This window comes from Indicator indicator, chromosome 19, assembly GCF_027791375.1.
Source record: "Indicator indicator isolate 239-I01 chromosome 19, UM_Iind_1.1, whole genome shotgun sequence".
NCBI classification, from domain to species: Eukaryota; Metazoa; Chordata; class Aves; order Piciformes; family Indicatoridae; genus Indicator; species Indicator indicator.
The window spans coordinates 18,781,407-18,795,716 of NC_072028.1; the positions used below are offsets into that span (position 1 = coordinate 18,781,407).

General features: G+C 38.3%; 1 protein-coding gene across 1 annotated transcript in view; it reads left to right on the forward strand.

Annotated features, from left to right (window-relative positions):
* Positions 1-5,634: 5,634 nt before the first annotated feature.
* Positions 5,635-14,310, forward strand: part of SMPD3 (sphingomyelin phosphodiesterase 3) — a 31,551-nt gene continuing 22,875 nt past the window's right edge. The window contains exon 1 of the mRNA XM_054389846.1: positions 5,635-6,972. Within this exon, the coding sequence (XP_054245821.1) occupies positions 5,635-6,972 (1,338 nt within the window). The remainder of the gene's footprint in view (positions 6,973-14,310) is intronic.

Sequence of the window (14,310 nt, forward strand, 5' to 3'; positions counted from 1 at the left end):
TCACAAGGGAACAAAAGAAAGCGCCTCCCTAATAGCCACTAACACCTTGAGCTAACTGCATCTCTCTAATTACAGTCATGTAATCAAGCATGGAAACCATTTCCCATGTACTTTGCCTTTTGGAGAAGGTTCTTTTTCCAGAAAGGTAGTTAAGTTGTTGAACTAGGCTCTAATCAAAAGCATGTATAATAATATTCAGGGGAGAAAGAATCAGTGAAGAAAGGGATAATTTATGAACTGTTTGTGGGCACACAACCAAATAAAACCATGGGGGAACCAGAAATTAATTTGTGGTTTATCTAATATTCAAGGATCAGAGTCTGATTCTCAGAGATTCTCTCAGGTTTTCATTTTGCTTGTTCTCACTTTCAAACAGTAATTTTTGCTGTTTTGCTTATTGTAGCAGTAGCATTGTTGTAAGCTCTATTTCTGACCTTCAGATTACAAGGACAATAACAAAATAAAGCTGAGAAAAAGTCAAGACTGTCTAAATAAGCTGCTTTTTTTGGAATCCAGTTTTAGAGATGAAACTGTACAATTTTCTCTAAAGACCAAGAAATTGTCAGGATTTCAAGAAAAATCATATGATTGTGTGACGTTACCCACAGAAGAACTTTTCAAATCAGTTTGTCACTTCAGCAGGTTTTTTTTTCTGTTTTCAAATAACTGTTCTTGCAGTGATTTACACAGATTTTAAAATACAGCAGAGATCTTAATAGCAAATTGAATTCTTCTTGCCTGAATTTGAAAGTATGTTTTAGTTTTCTAAGAAAAGTGAAGTTAAAACTTTCTGGCCTGTTTCTAGACTGGCCACATAACCTTATTATTGCAGCTTTTGTTGTTTTTCTTCTATCATTTGTTGACTTGTATTGTCCTTTATTTAGTTTGCAAGCTGCGTTAGAGCTAGGAACATCTCTTTTGATCTATGATGTCTCTAGCATACTTCTGGGCATAATTGTAATCATAAAAATCTTTGAAACCTTTCCACCTGGTGTCTTGTTATCGCTAAAGTTGAGATGTTCTATACCGGCACCATTGTTTAGCCTTCAAACACTTAGAAAATAATAAAAACAACTACACAAGACTGTGGTTTACGTCCTTGTAGCATACAAAAATATCTGTTTCATCGCAGTATCTTCAATTCTCCCTTAATCTCTCAAACCCCTATGAATAAAGCATTGGATTACCAAGTAATACCCTTCATCACAAGGAATTAGGCACTTTGGCTTTAGGCTCCATCTAAACCACTGCATTAGGAGAGATGTTACTGACGTCATATTTTCCAAGTTGCGGTTAACTCACGTGGTGCCTTCTCTCACCCTTTAAGATCTTGCAGAGATAAAATGTGTCTGTCGTGACTCTCTTAATTCTCTCTCCTTTTGGGTGGCTTTAGGGCACTGGAGTGCGTATGGTTTTGTAAGTAAAAAACGAGTAGGAAACTTTTTTTTTTTGTTCCTGTTTGTGTGTGTGCCAGTCAGTCTGTAACAGCTTTGGTTGTAAGATTAATAAATGAGAATACTCTTTTACTTACAAGAGGACTATTTTTCATTAGGGCTTTGATGTGCCGGTGTCTGCAGTATGCAAAAATTCAAAGGACATCTAGCTCATAGTTGCCTCCTCCCCTTTTCTTCAGTTATCATCTTTTAAAACTTGCAGTGGTACCAGTTTTTGTTTCCTGTATCATTATTCATGAGAATTCTTTTAGCATTCATAGAATAAAATGGATGGAATACATCTCTCTACTGGCATCCCTGTTGCCCCTACACTTCAGCTGGCTAGCAATGAGGAATGTAGCTGGTACCTGGTCAAAACCTGTCCAGCAAATGCCTGATTTTTAAAGATACTACCTCTGTTTAAGGCAGAGGAAGTGTAAGAGTCACCAATGCGGCCGTGAACTCATCGGATCATTCAGTCCTTAGTGTTTACCAGGAATTACATTCTTACTAAATGTTGTTAAAACAAACCTCAATTTGAACCAATTTGCTTTCTGACACTTGCTATGTAATCTTACTCTCTGAAAGGATTTCTGATTGCATTCATTTTTCTTCCCTTTTTTTACTAATACTCTTGACGGTATGTTGGATCTACAGTAAGCATGAATTCTGTTGATTTAGTATGTCCTCATAATCTGGATAATTGCTTTAGAGAAGCCATTTTAGTTGATCATTTTATGGTTTGCTGGACAGCTGTTTATCTTGTAAGATTTTTGATGCTGCAGTCCATAACAGAACCACCACGAATTATGTTGGATTGATTTTGTTACTTCATCACACCATTGAGCAGGCCTAGACTCCTCTATTTAACAAAATTGTCACTTGCTGTCACATTCCCCTAGCAATTTTAACACCCTGTCATCATACACATAAGAAAGTGCTTATCTGCAGAAGACCTAATTAGACAAATTATTATTATTGCTTCATTGTGGTTCTACAATTTTCTCGTGTGTTCTTTTAAAATAGTGACAGTCAAAGTGACCTTATCGTCTGCAAGAGAACTGCAGCCTTCACCAGAAAGCCTGAAAGTTGGAACGTAAGGTTTGCAGCTCATCCTCACTTTGCATGCCCTGAACAACAGTGTTCTCTTTACCCTTGGCACTGTTGTAAACAAGAACCTTTCTGGTCTGCTGAGTGATTATGTAAATAGACAGGGCTTTTATAAAGCATTTAAAGCGTCAAAGAAGAACTTCTTTACAGTTTTTTCTAAAAGTAATTACATAATTGTACAAGTTTTAAGTTGTGGGTTTTTTGTTTTATTTTTCTAGCTGATATGTAGATACCAGTCTCTTTTGAGCATTCTTGCTAAAGGGTCCTAAAAATCATTCAGGAAAACAAATCTGCTAGGCTTTCCCCTATTATCAACATCCCAAAATGCCTTTGGCAATGAGTAAATGCCAAGCATTTGTTACTTGGCACTTGACTAGTCACTCATTTATTTAAACTCAAACATGTTGCATAAGTTTGTGAAAGTTCTGCTAAGCTACTAATTCAATGCACAAAAAAACCCCTTCCCATGATCCAACCTTTCCAATTGCCATCTGAATAGTACCGCCAGGGTAAAAACACACAGGACCCTGTATCCCATTAAGTGCAGCTGACTGCCTAGTTTTGGCAGAATGTGCAGCTGGCTGTGAGCAGTTGCAGGGTGTTATTTTTGCACTCTGCAGGCTAGGTGTGTGTTGCTGCAGTAAAACAGCTCATCCTTCTTCTATCCCACTCCTTTTTTTTTTTTTTTGTTTTTTAGTCAGATTTTGGTGTTCTTATCCTAATAGCAGTACTTGCATGTTCATTAAACATCATTTTTTGTCTTGAAGATTCTGTATAAGATCTCTAAGATCCAGCTTCACCTGCATGCCTAGAACACAGTGGATAAAAGCAATTTCCTGTTATGGTACTGCCATAATTTTTAATATATGTGCTTACTGATTCTTCCTTCTCTAGAGTATTTGGGTACTGACCACCTGGTTTTGCTTTTGAAAGTCTTTAGGTTAGGTGGGGTAAGTTTATAATTTTTCTCTGTTTTAGGATTTGATTCCCATCTTGTTAGCTTTTGTTAGGAGACCCTATCAATATCTTACTAGATTTTTCAGACTAACGCTTGCTTTCTTGCCCCAAGATTGCCCTTCGCTTTCTGGGAAGAAATAACTAAAAAAACCCTCCCTCATCTTCCTCTGTTCCTTTAGTAAAATTCTTCTTTGCCATGATGCCTACTAAAAATATAGGGCTGCAAATCTGATGTGCTGCAACTACTCTGAGACCTGTGGACTGGGAATCTAGTCTGAGGGAAGAATCAATAAGCAAAAAATGTGTAGTAAAACAGAGCGAGTTAAGCCATGTATTTTAATGCCTCACTCACAACTTCTGACCTGCACAGTATACTCTGTCAGCAGTCTGCTACTGCATGTGTACCACAACTGAAAAAAAGCTGACAGTAGGAACATAAATCAGTTGCAAGGGCTTGGTTGGAAGAAGCAGAAATCTAAAAACTGAAAGAAAATTTAAGAATTGCTTTTTAATTCTGATTCTAAGGGAGCATTGCTTTGTAGAACTGTATTTCTCTTTTCTATGTCCCACATCATTGTTTTACTTGCTATGAAGTAGAAATACTAATGTCTTCTGCCTCTGTGTCCCCTGCAGAATGCTTAAAATACACATCAAACAACTGTTTCCTTAATTATGGTTCCCTGAGAGCCCTACATTTTAATTGAACTTGTGCCAAGAAGTATTTTTATGTAATTGTCGTCTCAACAAGATGTCAAAAATTAAAATGTTAAATAAGAAGATGTTAAAAATGAAAGATGGGTTTTGTAGCACAGTCCACTGTACATCCTCTCTTTTGCTTACTCAGTGAATGTTTTTTATCTAGTGTTGCTTGATATTGTTTATATTCTAGGTTTGATGTTTGAAGCATTCTAAATGGGAATTCAGTCTTCGTCATAAGTTAATAACCTAAATAACCTCAGGTCAAAATTGCCCAGGTGATGGAACACCTATGGAAAGTTTTCTGTCTTCAGAGGAAAGACGCAAACCTGTTTTTTTTCTTATTTGCTTTATTCAATTGGTATTTTTCCCTTTAAATCAGAAGACTGGAATGTAAAAACAATAATGGTGATAAAAATTTGAGCAAAACATAAATGAACTCTATGTAAATGTGAGGTTTTTTTGGGCTGTAGCTGAATGAAATTGAACTGCATCTTGAAATAAAAAAAAACACTAAATACTTACAGCGAAGTATATTGACTTACTGGTTTTAATAAACTGAAATTTTAATGTGAAGCCACATGAAGAGTATTTCAATTAATTTAAATCAGCTCATTTTGTTTTGAAGCAAGACAAAGAATACTTTATAGCAAATGTTTTGTGCTTTTACATACAAGGTGCCTTTGCCATTATACTTCTATCACATCACTGTTTGGGGTTTTTTTTAAGGGCTTTGGCAGTTTAAGCATGTTCAGCTTTGGTGATAAAACACTGAGATGTCTTTTAGAACAGCCTAGAAATAGCTGCTAACCACTGTTTGTAAGGTTCTGAAACAGCTAATATAAAGCAGTATTAGTGTGAACAGATTATAAAATAACCTCCTAACTATATTTCTCAGTTTAAGGCCTAAAATTCATAGTAGAAATGTTTCATGATACGTGCATTAAACGGTCAATGTACTGATTTAATTTGTAGAAATAGTAGTCCCTTGTCGTTTGAGTTGTCTTTGATCCATAGCTTTTAACAGACTATCAACAATGCTAAATTAAACAAAAAAAAAGAAAATAATTTAGTGGACAGTGTGAGAAAATCCACTTTAAACCTTTAATAACTGTTACATGTTTTGTGCCTTTTGTTTTACAGATTTCCTTTTTGCCTCCAAAGTGTTCTGTTATGGCAGCCTCCAGTGAACAATGACATCCTTTGAAAGATACAGGTGCCAAAAAGCCAGACAAAAACAGTGGCCTTGTTTCATTTTTACTCCAACACAGTGAAATGGTGCTCTTAAAGTTTTGTTATTAACTCTCACTGGAAAAAACAAAACAAAACAAACTTCTGACTGGACCTTTTTTCCCAGCCTTCTCCCAGTGTTCTTATGGACACTTGACACAGTGACATCATGTAGTAGGCCCTGAAGTGTTGTCATAATTAAGTTGCAATGGTTTTATACACTTCCCCATTTCCCAACAGCTTTCTGTCAGTTCTGCATTCTTTTTCCTGGGGCCTGATTTTCCCATGTTACTGGTTAGCAGATAGGCTTGTGGCCTCTTTTGTTCCAACCACCTATGAAAAACGTCAAAGAGCAGATGATCCATGCTATTTCCACGCGCTCTGCATCATTATCACCACTCCCATCTACTTGGCACTATTGGTAGCCTCTCTTCCTTTTGCTCTCGTTGGCTTTGTGTTATGGTCCCCACTGCAGTCAGCCAGAAGGCCGTACATCTACTCGAGGCTAGAAGACAAGCACCATGCCAATGGAGCCACGCTGCTCACTGAATGGAAGGCTGCAGGGAATGGGAAGAGCTTCTGCTTTGGCAGTGCCAATGTTTGCCTGCTGCCAGATTCTCTGGCAAGATTTAATAACGTTTTCAATACACAGGCTAGAGCTAAAGAGATTGGCCGGAGGATCCGAAATGGGGCAAGCAGACCACAGATCAAAATATATATAGATTCTCCTACCAACACATCCATCAGTGCCGCAAGTTTTAGCAGCTTGGTCTCCCCCCAGGGTGGAGATAACACTAATCGGACTGTTAATGCTGGCATCAAAAGGACAACATCAATGGAGTATAAAGGAGACAACACTGGCTCAAACAACAGTGAGGATTGTAGAGAAGATAAAGGTGGAGCTGGAGAGCCAAATGAGGGAGAAGAAAATACTTGCATTGTCCGCATAAACGGAGAGGATAACGGCCACGTGTCAGACACAGAAACAGATACCGTCAATGGCCAAGCTCATGCCAGCAGCCCCGCAGAGCCCTCAGTGGAAGGTGATGCAGAGCTCTCAAAAACACCAAACCACAAACAGAAGGAAGGAGACTCTGGGAGTTTAGACAGCTACTCTGCCTCACGAGAGTCCTTAGTTAAGGTTCGTGTTGGAGATGGTACAGTGGACCAAAGCACTGTCAACAACAAGCTCCTCTACAAAGCTTCAATCATGAAGAAGACTTCAGTGCGGAAAAAGAAACACACAGATGAGACCTTTGATCATGAGATCTCTGCTTTTTTCCCTGCCAATTTGGACTTCCTGTGTTTGCAGGAAGTGTTTGACAAAAGAGCTGCAGAGAAATTGAAAGAGCAGCTTCATCACTATTTTGAATACATTGTCTATGATGTTGGGGTCTACAGTTGCCATGGCTGCTGTAGCTTCAAGTTTGTGAACAGTGGTCTACTTTTTGCCAGCCGCTATCCAGTTATGGATGCCGCCTATCACTGTTACCCCAATGGAAGAGGAATGGACTCCTTGGCTTCCAAGGGAGCCTTGTTTCTCAAGGTAAGAGCCTTTCTGAAGCTATAAATATTTACTCTATATATGTGACAAGTTATGAAGTGATGTCATTTTTCTCTCAGTCATTTCTGCTAGAGTTCAAAGAGACAATATTCAGATCTAGGTTATCTGATATAACCTATATATAGGATCTGTGGCCTAGATACTGTGTTAAGTGATGGATGTAGATGAAACAGTGGGCTTTTGGAGGTGGAACGTGAGCGCAATTACAAGTGTCAAAATTTGAACTAGTTTTCATGTAATTTTAGTTTCTTTTTTACATAGCCTCTTTAATAAATACACAAATTCAAAACTTCATAACACGAGTACAGTACAATAGGCATTACTGTTAGAAACCAGCTTGTTCATGCTGAGTGTTTGTGGGAATCAAAAGGCAATCAAACATCTGATTGCCACTAGAATAATCCAGAAGGAATTGCAATGAAATACATGGCTGTCCCTCTCTCTTGGTTGCAGAAGGATTGTTAAGGAGAGATACAGAGATGAATAAACAAACAAAAATAAAAAATGCCTAGGATACTGGGGAGCACAGAGCTTTTTTGCTTTATTTACACATTTACTTACGTTAATGGCAGTGAGAATAGGAGGCCTGAGGTTATACATCTGTATATCACGGAAAGTAGGAATAAAAGCCTGCATGTAGTGAGTTGCTTTTCCAAGACTAGTGGCTGTTTCTGTGTAACTCTTGTGAGCATGTGTCCCTCTTCCTCAAACTGCATATCAGACTCTTCTAATTTCTGATTTGTCAAGAAGCCAAACTTTGTACAGAGACCCAAATCTGTAGACCTAAATGCTGACAGATCTGAAAATCTTCTAGAATGTTGGATTTCATATTTAGGGGTTTTGTTACAGTTTGGAATGAATTTCACTAACATTTTTCTGAATGCTAGCAAATAATATATACTCAAATTATATGTACTTTCTAGTGCTCACGAGTTCTCAACAAAAGCCACTCATAGCCATTAAGAATATGGATTGTTAATAAGGATCGGGGGGGGGGGTTCTCTACCCACTGTTTGTAATTTGTTAACAAAGCAAAAACCTTTGGTATTGTGGCTTGACTAAAAAAAGGCAATATTGGAATTTGCAGTCTGATAATGGTTCAGTATTTCATATACATCTGAATACAGGTTTACAAAACTGTCTAAGCTCTCTTTATGAACACATACGAGTACTGTATGTAGCTGAAGTTTATTTTTTTCATCATAAAGTGCTGCGTGCAAAAACTGAACAGACATCTTGTGCACTACAGATATTACAAGGGTCACAAAGACAGCCCTTCAACGTATTCATTTATTAGGGATGAAGAGATTAAAACCAATCTGCTTTCAACTTTTCTGTGCTGAGTCACTGGTTTGCTACCTGCTGGGCAGGCTGCAATGTCTCCATTTCTTTTGCAGAAAATTAATCCTCTTTTCAAAATTCCACTGGGATGATGAACTTTATTTAACAATGTGAATCCATAATTAAGTTACAGTTGAGCAGGGAATAGAGACCAGTTATTATGAAGTTTCAAATATTACTACATTCTTTTAAATATGACAGCATTCTGGCCCAGCTAAATGAACATTTTTCCTTGTGTCTGTGTCATTCTGATACACTGCACTTTATACTTAAAATATTTTTCATTCTGAGTTAAGGCTGTCCTATATGAAATGACTTTCTGTCTTAATTCTACATTAAGTGATCATTGGTAATTTCTTTGATGAAAAAACATAGATTAAAAAAATAATGATCTAGTTAATTTAGCTTTGAAACCAAGTAGGTTAGAAGGTTGTTGGTTTTGATGCTCTTAGACAGCAGCTTAGTGTATGTGGACTCTAGACAAAAGTTGCAGGGAGTAAAATAGCCTGGTTTGTTTCTGAAGTCTGAAAGAATCAATCCATTGCCTTCAGCAGTCCTGAGGTCTTAGACTGCGGTAGCTGCAAGCTAGGAAAGTGCATCGCAACTGTGGCTGGAAGGTATCATTCTAGCCAGTGCTCTGCCATTCAAAGCAGACAGCTTACATTACTGCTTTTAGATACTTCTTTTGCCTGCTCTTTCAGTATTTGGTATGTATATAATGCAGTCCAGTCCCACAGTAGTTATCTCAGTGTGGTTTCAAAGACAGGTAGATAGAGAGCCTTGCAGAACAAGAGTCTCTGAATTGGTTTCCATTGGTGCTGGCATGGAGTATCCTGTGCAAACTGTGTTGAGTTCCTGACTCCTGTGGAACACTTGGCGTTCCATTCCTGAAGTGGAAAAGACTGGGTTTTGTTTGGAAGTATACTTACAAAGACTGTTGCTTTGTGTAGCTCCTATCTATCAGTGAAGGAAAAAAATGCTCTCTAGGTTGTCTAGAAAAAAAAAGCTGTTGAAAGCGAGTGAGGGGAGACGACTTGCAGTTTGAAAATATGGATAAAATCATTTCATGTTTCCACTTACTGGGAGGATGAAAGTTTCATTCAAATCTTTTTGGGTCTCAGAAAATATTCAACATCCAAATTGAGAAGAATGTTCAGAGAAAGAAACTGTCTCTCATTTACTGGGTAACATTTGTCTCTTTAGTACAAATACAACTGTTAAGGAGATAAATTGAAGGGCTCAGAATGAAATATTCAATGAAAGTTGCCTTTTTGTTCAAAATTGTTTTGAAGGAGTTGAAGTTGAACAGATTCCTATGGCACCAAGTGTTTAACAAGGTTTTTCATTTTTGAAGTACATTCTGTTTCCAGTGAAGAGGAACTGATTTTTCATTGCCCCCTTCTTCCTTCTCCTTCTTTCACTATCTAGATTGTAAAGTTCAGATGGAGATTTGGAAGGATTTAAAAGATTTGCTTAGTCATACAGAATTATTGTACCTGAGAGACTTAGACAGCTCAAGGGTTATTATTAGTGGCTACAATAACAATCAGCTCTATGTACTGCTTTTCATTCATATATCTCAGGATGCATAATAAAGAAAGGTCAGTATCTGCTTAACAGAAGGAGAAACTGAAGCACAGGAAGGTAAAACGATTTGATTGTGGCTTAACAGCTGGGATGTCATAACCAAGGAGAAAAGTTGGAGGTAAATTACAGATGCTTTTAATACTGTTTAATGCTACTGATGGCATGCTACCTAACAGCTATCTGGAGACCTGTGCACAGGAATTTTGCTAGCCTTGGTCTGATCCCTTTCTAAGGATGTCTGCCACAAAAGGTGCTGCTGCTGGCTTTTTCCTGACGGAGATCATAGATCATTTTTTCCATCTGTATAGGCTAATGCTTTCCAGGTCAGCCTCCATGAAGTCATGAGGATGACATAGTTGTGACTAGCTATTGTGCGAAGCCCATTTTCTGCATAACTGGAGGACTAACAGACGTTCAGCATTTGGATCTCTTCAAACCCTAGCAGTGTTTCAGTCTCCAATCTGAGGGTCTCACTGGGACCTAAGAGGGAGAAAGTCACAGAAAACATAGCATGTAAGTAGGGGGACAATGTCACTTGCATCTAAGTGACAGTTTTGTGTCTGAAATGTTAAACCACAGTTCCTAGTCACTGCTAAAGACTCAGAGGAGAAGTTAGCAAATATATAAATCAGCCAATCCATTTTCATACTTTGACAGTCTGGGCCCTTGGGAGACTCGGCCGTGACTTTCTGTTCTAGTGCAGCATTTCACATGAATTTAAAATGCCAAGGAAAAGAGCCCTCGAGTCTGTTTTGTAGGTTTTATAACTCCAGTTGTCTCTTAAAGCTGCTCTGCTACAGACAGAGGTTGGACTTGATGATCCTTGAGGTCTCTTCCAACCTTATTGATTCTGTGAAATGGGACTGACGCCCATGCCACCATGTGCTGGTGATTCTCACTAGAAAGCTGGAGAGTATGTATCTGCATGTAGCATGACGCAGACTACAGTATATAACATGATGCAGATTGCAGCGCTCTTGGTTACTCTGTAGCTCTTATGTGGATTTTAAATCACAGTGGGTCTGAGGAATTTTAAGGGAGTTTGAATATGTGCCCCTTTCAGAAATTGGATGATGATTTTGCAGTGAAAGCAAGTTTAAAAGGTATTGGTGAGTGCCGAGAAAAAACTGTAATGCTTCACCTGGTTGTAATTTACTAGGTTTCAAATTGTCAACATTAATCTTTTGATGGAGGGATTAGCATGTGGCCTTAGTTGCACTGCCATTCAGGGATGCTGTCTAAATTGTGGACAGCAATGTAATAAAGCCAAAAAACAGCCTTAACTTGACCTGATGAGTTACTGATTTGGAGAGCTTGTCCATATTTTTCCAGATGTATCAGTCAAAGAAAAACTGTCACTTCTGCTGACAAATGTTGTCTCTCTCACCCTGAAATTGTGATAGCTATAACTGTAACATCAATCTAAGCCACACAGGACAGGTAAATGCTTACCTGAGGTGGAGAGGTGAATGAAGGAAGTGAACGAGCCATTCTCAAAGTGGCTATTAACTGAGGAGAGGTTTTGGCATGGTTTTCCTTCCACTGAGATTGGGAGATATGGAAGCCTGGTGCATATAAAGCTGTTCTTCCTACCATTCTTAGCAAGAAATTATTCTGGTTTTTGGCATCTGCCGAGAGAGAGAGCTTCAGCAAAAATAACAATTCTTGCTTAAAACACAGTATGTGAACATAGAGCAACAGGAAAACTGCAGTCTGATGGGGTAGTTTCAACAGCTATTCTAACAAAATTAAAGGGAATCAAAAGGAAAAAACTTGTCTCGTGATTTTTTTGCTAAATTTCTGAAAGAACTTGTGTTTAAGTAATAATTCCTAAGCTTATTAACAGATTTACTTTTCAAATTCTCTGAAAATTAATGCTGTTCTCAGGAAGTACAGTAATTGGGCAGAGAACATGTTATTATTCATCGCTTAAAGGAAACCTAGCAACCTTTGCTTTATGTGCAGAGCTAAACTTGTTTTTAAAAGAGCTGATATGGTAGTAACAGATGGCAGAAGGAGCAGTAGCTCTGGTTGCAGAACTGCTTTGAAGCAAAATTTTTACTATTGGGCACTGTGGTGATGCCTGCTTTGTATGGTAAAATGAGGGTTCTCTGAATTTAACCTCTGTCATTCTCCTTTGTGATATTCCTGATGCAGATATATTTTGCTTGGGTAGTTTAAGCTGTTTTTATTGTCCCAGGCCAACTTGTGTGTGTTGTGACTGAGAGTGAGGGGCAGCTTCTGCTATGCGGTTACATAACATAGTGAGGGGAGATTTTTTTCCTCTGGCACAGAACAGGGGAATGGCTGTTTCATGACCCCAGTAAAATATCATCTACAGATTTCAGTGGTTAGATTTTTCTTGTCCTTGACCAGTTTTCCCATATCTACAGTTTCCCATATATACAGTTATCTACAGATGTATAAAAGAAATCTCTATTGCTGTACATGGACTTGTTTAGATAACTCTAGAGCTGTGCCATTTACCTCAGGAGGGTAACCTAAACATTTTCCACATGTTCAGTTTCTGCTCTAAAATGTTAATGCAGGAATTGGGTCAAGGCCAATAAACTGCCTGAGACTTTTTTTCAGAAAGAAATAAAAAAGACCTGACCATGGCACTGTACCATGTTCTTTCCCTTTCATATATTTAATGTTTCTAATCGCAGTCTTTTTCACTAATGGGGACAAATGAAATCTGTTGTGCAGAGAAATACTGGGTTGAGAGAATGTGAGTTGTGGGCTTTATTCCTCTTCAGAAGAAGAGCTCTTCATTCGTGGACGGATTTACAGCCACTTCCCCTCACATTTAAGCTTAATGAAGCTTTGCCAAATAACTAATTCTGTGAGTTCATGGAAGCATAATTGTCATGTGGCAGGTGAGGGAAAGTAGGATTCTGAAATACTTGACTGCAAATGTGGCTGGAAAGAACTGCCAAGCAACAAACAGAACTTTGAGTTGACCTCCAAAACATTTTAAACTTATTTAATATGGTTAAATAACATATTTATAATAATAAATTAGTCATTTAATTAATGTGTCTTCTTTAGAAGCTGCTACACATCCCTGAAGGCAAAAGGCAAAGCTGTCAAAGTACTAAAAATAAGATAGATCTTTTACATTATGTCCAAGTTAACAAAAAAACCTACTACATGGAACACAAAGCACAGGAATAAAGTACATCATTCTTGGAAGTTACCACTAATCCAAGTCATCTCTGTGGGGCAGGAATGTTTGATTTGTGAATGTGAGAGGTTTAAGTTTTCCTTGGCATTTTCTCTGAACAGTAAGAGGAATGAGGACTTGGGCGTGCAGTTTGACTGGCTACACCCATCAGTTTCAGTTGCACTGAAAAGAAAATGGAACTCTTCCCATTTTCTTTCTTTTCTCTTCCACCCTCTATTGTTTACTCATTATCATTACATAGGATGTAGTATTCCAACAGTTACTGAAATCAGGAGTGTACCTGAAAAGACTGTGCTGTTATCAGCATGCCTCAGATCATCAAACCTGGGCGGTCTGAACGACCAGTGCCTGGGAAGGTATTGCCACTTGTGCATATACAGTTGCTTTACCTGCAGGAATTCAGGAATTTCTGTGGGAGTAAGCTACTGTCAGGTCTACTGTAAAGTCTGTTTCAGTGCCCTGCTCTTATTCTCTGAGTGGTTTATTTCTAAGGCAAACAGTAATTGGAGGCCCCTGCTTAGATGATGTTCTTTATGAACGCATTATTCATGCTTTTGTTTTTAAGGAGAGAGGTGTTTTTTTCCACAGAGCATGCAGGTGTGCTTTTCAGCCTGGCTATTTTTTCCCCCCCTAATATGAACGTTGTTAGCTTGGTTCTTGTCATGAATGTAGATCTGTCTGCTGCATACCTACATACTTTGGAGACTTCCAAAGTGCTATTCCAATAATTGGCACTTTCATTTTCAGCTAAGCTGATGAAATGAGTAGTTTTACTCATTTACAGTCCAAGATGTGATTGAACTATAATGGCTGAAGCTAGAGGTAATCTATGTAGCATCCTGGCTTCCTGAAAGGTCCTTATGATTGACCTTTCCCAGCTTTGAGATCATTTGCCATGTGTAGACTGTGGGCTGATAAAACTCTGTGGAGCTTCTTCCAGGAGTATGCCAAACTTTTATCTCACTTATGAGTTGCACATCTGGATTTGCTTTCCATGAAGGAAGAGGCAATGGCATATGCTTGGACTTGCATGTGTATAAACCCTTCATATTGAAGGGTACACATTTTAGAAACTGTTTGCTCAATGTAGGATTTTTTGCAATGGCTGCTTCCTGGCAGCGTGGGGCTTCTAGAAAATGTGACTGAAGGTTAAGTTCCCCTCATGACAAATCTTATTGTTTTGTCTATGCATTATTGGTGTTTGA